Here is a 5,757-nt window from a genome sequence, read left to right on the forward strand (position 1 = left end):
AAAAAAAAAAAAAAAAGTAGCTAAAGCCATATGCAGTGCAACAGTCTCTTAGGTTAGATGCTTATAAAAGCATATAGCCAAAATTACCCTAGAATATCCCTTTATGAAGATGTCATATGGGAGACCAGCATGTCAGCTCTCATTTAAGCCCAGACATAGCCAGACACACTCTACTCTGTAACAATGACCACTTCTTTAGTTGAGCATCAGTTGAAGTAACTGGGTTGTATTTAGGGGCTATGTTTTATGAAAACTTATCTTTGGATACCAGAACCCCACTTCACATGATTGGATGCCCATACAAGAATTCAGGGCAACTACAGAAAAGCAGGTGCATGTCTCTTCTCTTTCTCTCTCTCTCTCTCTCTGGGGCATAAGTTCATTGAAGAGAAGAGTGGGCAGAACAGCCCACACCATTTACATGATCTCTCTGTTTTAGGCTACACATGTATGGCTGCATTTATATGATACAGTTCTACTGCTAAGCTTATCATACAGCAAGCAAATATATATCTTTACCGAACTGCTCCCAAGTAGCCTGTGATAACAAGGATCATCTCTTACTTTTTATTTATTTATTTATTTTTTTTTTGAGACAGGGTCTCGCTCTGTTGCACAGGATAAGTGCAGTGGCACAATCATGGCTCACTGCAGCCTCGAATTCCCGGGCTCAAGGAATCCTCCTACCTTAGCCTCCTGAGTAGCTAGGGCCACAGGTGTGCACCACCACATCTGGCCAATTTTTTTTTTTTTCAGTTACAGGGTCTTGCTATGTTGCCCAGGCTGGTCTCGATCTCCTGGGCTCAAGTGATCCTCCTGCCTTGGCCTCCCAAAGTGCTGGGATTACAGGTGTGAACCACTGCACCCAGCTCCAATTTTGTGTTATTTTGATTTTATACCAGTGTTAGGCTGGCCTGGTAGAATGAGTTAAGCACTCCGTCTTTTATGTGTACTAACACATAAATGGAATTTATATTTAACATGGAAAAAAAGGAACTAGTAACTCACCTTTACTGCATTGCCACCACCTTTGGGACCTTGAGCCTTCTTGTCAGCACTGTCACTCCCAGAGGCTGCTCCCCCTTTAGAGAAGAGATGACAGGTACTCATTTAAACTGCACCTCCATGTTTACGGACAGGTCCAACACACAACGGGAGTGGATACTTCCATCATAACGCCACACTTCAAAAGGGAACTCGGCCAGACACTTTACAACAAGGGTATCCAATCTTTTGGCTTCCCTGGGCCACAATGGAAGAATTATCTTGGGCCACACAAAATACACTAACACTAATGACAGCTGACGAGCTAAAAACAAACAACAAAAAAAAATCACAAAAAAATCTCATAATGTTTTAAGAAAGTTTCCGAATTTGTGTTGGGCTGCATTCAAAGTCGTCCTGGGCCGTATGCAGCCTGTGGGCCATGGGTTGGACAAGCTTGCTTTACAACATCAAGCTAAATTAATCTGACTCATCTTTCTTCAAACAGGAAATCTGTGCCCTATATAAACCCTTCACAGAAAATGGATACACAAATGAGTGTGCTAATAGGTAAATGAAAGCTCCGGAAGCCTGGCCCAGATTCTCTGCATGCAATTTAACACCCTGCCTTCTGAGGGCAGACTCTTAAGTTCTTGTAAGAGTTCTACCAAGTACCACAACTATGTGTTCAAGCATCACAATTCCAGTAAGTAAAATCTCCAAGAATATATTTTTTAAAAAGATCAAATTTCCCACTACCCATTTTGGCTAAAGAATACATTCATGTCCAAATTTCTAGAGTCTACTACATTGCCTATTGATGTCTTCCTAGAACCATTAGCAGCATCTTACATTTTACTAGTATGTCATTTTACTACTATGGTAACTTCTGTGTCAATGGCAGCCTACATACTGCTAGAGGCTGATGTTCCTAATAATTACAGTTGAATTAAGGGTTCAGTTCAATAAACATTTCCTAAACAACTACTGAGTTCCAGGCACTGGGAGTACAAAGATGAACAAGCCATGTACTTTCCTTCAGAAAACTCATATTCTAGTGAGGAAGACAGATCATTTCAGGAAAATGCAGGAGATGCAGAGATGGTTATGGACAGGGGGCTGTGGAGGCACAGAGGGACCCTGGAGCCAGCCAGGAAGGTTTCCTGGATGAGTAGGAGCTGGTTAGCCATAGAAAGGATGAGGAGACACTCCAGAATGGGGGAAACGACATGGTATGTGTAAGAAATTGTATGGATGAAGCCAAATCTGAGGTGGGAGTGCACTCAGATGAGCCTGCCTGACGGAGGTAGCTGAGGGTCAGGTCATTGAGGCCTTTTGGCCCCATTAAGGAGCTTGGGATTTATCCTAGACGTAATAGGGAGCCATTGAAAAGTTTGAAGCAGGAGTCTCCATCTTGCTTGTCTTAGTATCTCCAAGCCTAGCACAATGCCTGGCACACAAAAGGTGTTTTAATAAATGTTTGATTAAACTGAAATCTCCAAATACTGACTACCAAAACCCTAAGAAAATGTTACTGCCAAAGGAGTGTTATTAAATCAAACTCCTAACTGGGTTTGCTGTAGATCCGCTCTTGAATGATGATGCCTTCCAGTTATCCCATCCTCTTCTCCACTGGATGCTGTCATCTTCTGACTGCCACCTCACTGCCTTGGATTTCCTAAGGACTCTGGCAACAGCTTTGGGCTTCCTCTCCACCCTCACTCCTGCCATTACCTTGAGTGACCTCACCATCTATCTTGAGGAATCTCACAGTTCTAGGTCTCTTTCCCGAATGTCATGCTCTCTACTCCAAGCTACCTGCCCCGGGGGCACACAATAGAACTGTGCCACTCAGAACTAGTTCAGTCTCTGGCTATAACCTCCTGTCCTTCCAGCTTTCTCATGTCTCATTCCCACAATACTGGCTCTTTGACTTCACAGAACCTCCCCCTCGACCCCAGTCCCTTTGTCCTGCTACATTCACCTAGACCACCAGACCTCTTTTCACCTTCCCACTCTGGACCCCATGCTCGTTCATCTGAACTGCATTCCCACTGGCCCTTGTAATTCCCTTGTGTTGCTATCCTCCTATCATAACTGCCTAACAAAACCTCAACCACGGCTTAAGGCTGCACCTAGCTCTTTTCAATCCTATACTATGCCAGTTGCATGGTACTACGTAAATCAGACTGTGAATATTATGTAGTCTACAAATTCATGGCCTTTGATCTTAGTCAGTCTCCTAGCCCTGAGGGCACTTCTTTTACTTTTGTTTCATTCCATCTCCCATTACAATATTCCAGACCTTTATCACTCTCCTCAAGATGCCTGCTGAGTCCCTGCCCCTCCATCTCCTTTCCTATGACCTCAAGCATAAGGTGTCCCTGCTCCCCCTAGGTCCTGGATTCCATTTTCTCCTAAATCTCACTCCTCTGTACCTTTACCTCTTTTACTTTACTGGATCCTTCAGCTTCACTCCCAAGTTTCCCCATTCCAAAGAAGCAAAGAAAATAAAACTTTCTCTTAATCCTCTGTCCTCTTCTATCTACCATCCCATTTCCATGCTTTTCAATTAAAACTTTCCAAGAAGTCCAAATTACCACTTCCCAGTCAGCTCTATAGTCACTGCAATCTGGCTTTTGTTTCACTGAAACCACTTTTACCCAAGACCACCTCTAATTTCCAAATCTGCTGTGCTTGATAGACTATACCCTCTCTCTTTAAAACAATCTGGTCTCTCCTGCCTCTGGCCACCATTCTGCACTCCCTCTATCTGCCTTTCTCTGCCTGTCCTAGATCACATCCTCTGCTCTCTGCTCTTTTAATTCTATAAACTCACCATGGATAACTGCATACACTCTAATGGGCTCAACTACCATCTATAAGTTAATGACTCCTAAAACTTACATGTGCAGTCTAGACCTCTCCTTCAAACTTCAGACTCAAATATTCAACCACTTCCTGACTACATCTCCACTGAGATGTCCCACAGACACCTCAAAGCCAATCTATCTGAAAGTGAATTCATCAGTCTCATCCCTGCTCCTCATGTATCCTTGATGTTAGCCTGCAGGACCTGCAACAGGTTAGAAATCCAATCCAGAAAACAGAATGATCGTTGATCCTCCCTCACCACCCCTCCCCAACCCAATAAATCACCAAGTCTTGACTATTTCACATCCTAATATTTACAGAATCTTTTCTCTTTTCTCAGTTTCCACAGCCACTCCCTTAGGTCAGTCCACCATCATCTCTCACCAAGACTACCACAACAATCTCCTTACAGGTCTTTCTGATCCTTAACAGTCCTTCTTAGCACCACATATAGCACTCTCCATGATCTGGTTTCTGTTTCTGTTTTCATTCTCACCACTTGCCATTCTGCCTTGAGTTTTTGCTCCAGCAACACTACACTGCACACATCATGCTGTTTCTCACCTCAGTGCTTTTGCTGCTGGACCCCAAGTTAGGAATGCTTTAACCTACCCTCAATGCTCATCTTGACCTCTGCCTAATTCGTCTCCAGGAAGCCCTGTTCCCCAGCTAAATGAAGCACTTCCCTCAATTTCTATTATATCCCATACACATCCCTCAACACTACATTTAGTACAGTGCTTTATGATCACTAAGCCTTTATCTTCGGGAGCTCCTTAAGGCCAAAATATATATATATATATATATTTTGAGACAGAAGCTCGCACTGTCGCCCAGGCTGGAGTGCAGTGGTGCGATCTCGGTTCAATTGCAACCTCTGCCTCCCGGGTTTAAGCGATTCCCCTGCCTCAGCCTCCCGAGTAGCTGGGATTACAGGCGTGCACCACCATGCCTGGCGAATTTTTGTATTTTTAGTAGAGACGGGGTTTCGCCATGTTGGCCAGGTTGATCTCGAACTTCTGACCTCGTGACCCACCCTCCCTCGGCCTCCCAAAGTGCTGGGATTATAGGTGTGAACCACCGCACCCAGCCCTCTGTCTTATTTTTATATCCTCAGCGCTTAGCACTGTGCCTGACACATTTCTGTTCAATGGATGAATGATTCCTTCCCCGATGGTGGGCATGTCATTCTGTAAGCATTAAAGTGAACTTTAAGGACCATAATCAATGTGTACTTCTTATTACTGGCTTTTGATAAGACCCAATTTTAGAGCTCTAATAACCCCTCGAAATAGCAGCCCTAAAGTCATCGCCTCCGAGGAACTATCCCCACCAGATTCCATTACCCATCAGGGCGCTCCCTGAACCGTAGCCCAATGTATTTCTACAGATGGAATCGATGCGGCCACTGGCTACCTGCTGCATTCGTCCCGGACTCCGGAGATGGACTGTCTGTTCCCTCCCTTCGCTCCTCACCCGCCCCCATTCTCCTTGATCGCTCTGGCCGCTCTACCTTTCCCCGCTTTTCCAGAACCACTTTTTCCTTTGGGCGGCATCTTGGAAGCTTGTTGTTGAACTCTGAACTGCTCCAGTTGCCGTTCAAGCCCCCTTACAACCCCCCCATGGGCATGTCCTAAACAAATGCCTGAAAGCCGCATCTCAATTGACCGTTCTTATTGAGGCTCCGGAAGCAGGCACAGCTCGGGGCAGACCCCGTCCTTTGGCTCTTGGACCAATGGGGCTGAAGATGTCTGACCAATAAGACGCTTCGGGCCGAAACAAAGGTAGAGGGGCGGAGACAAAGGCCGGATTAGGGCGGGAAGCCCCGCCTCTGCGCTTTTTGTGACTTCTTTCACGCACCGTAATTTGCACCAGATCCCCACTCCCCACGCTCTACCT

General features: G+C 45.2%; 1 protein-coding gene across 3 annotated transcripts in view; it reads right to left on the bottom strand.

Moving 5' to 3' along the window:
- The window catches only part of PIN4 (peptidylprolyl cis/trans isomerase, NIMA-interacting 4), a 16,544-nt gene extending 11,027 nt beyond the window's left edge, over positions 1–5,517 (bottom strand). Inside the window, exons 1-2 of one of the 3 annotated variants that reach the window (XM_017885491.1) lie at positions 5,372–5,517; positions 1,009–1,082 (exon numbers count right to left, since the gene is read on the bottom strand). In XM_017885491.1, coding sequence (XP_017740980.1) covers positions 1,009–1,082; positions 5,372–5,516 — 219 coding nt within the window. In that variant the 5' untranslated portion in view covers position 5,517. Of the gene's footprint in view, positions 1–1,008; positions 1,083–5,271 lie in introns of all 3 variants that reach the window. The other 2 variants (XM_017885494.1, XM_017885493.1) reach the window with 2 other exon arrangements.
- Positions 5,518–5,757: the final 240 nt, after the last annotated feature.

The sequence above is a fragment of the Rhinopithecus bieti genome, unplaced genomic scaffold, assembly GCF_001698545.2.
Source record: "Rhinopithecus bieti isolate Rb0 unplaced genomic scaffold, ASM169854v2 scaffold_15339, whole genome shotgun sequence".
In the NCBI taxonomy this organism is placed as follows: Eukaryota; Metazoa; Chordata; class Mammalia; order Primates; family Cercopithecidae; genus Rhinopithecus; species Rhinopithecus bieti.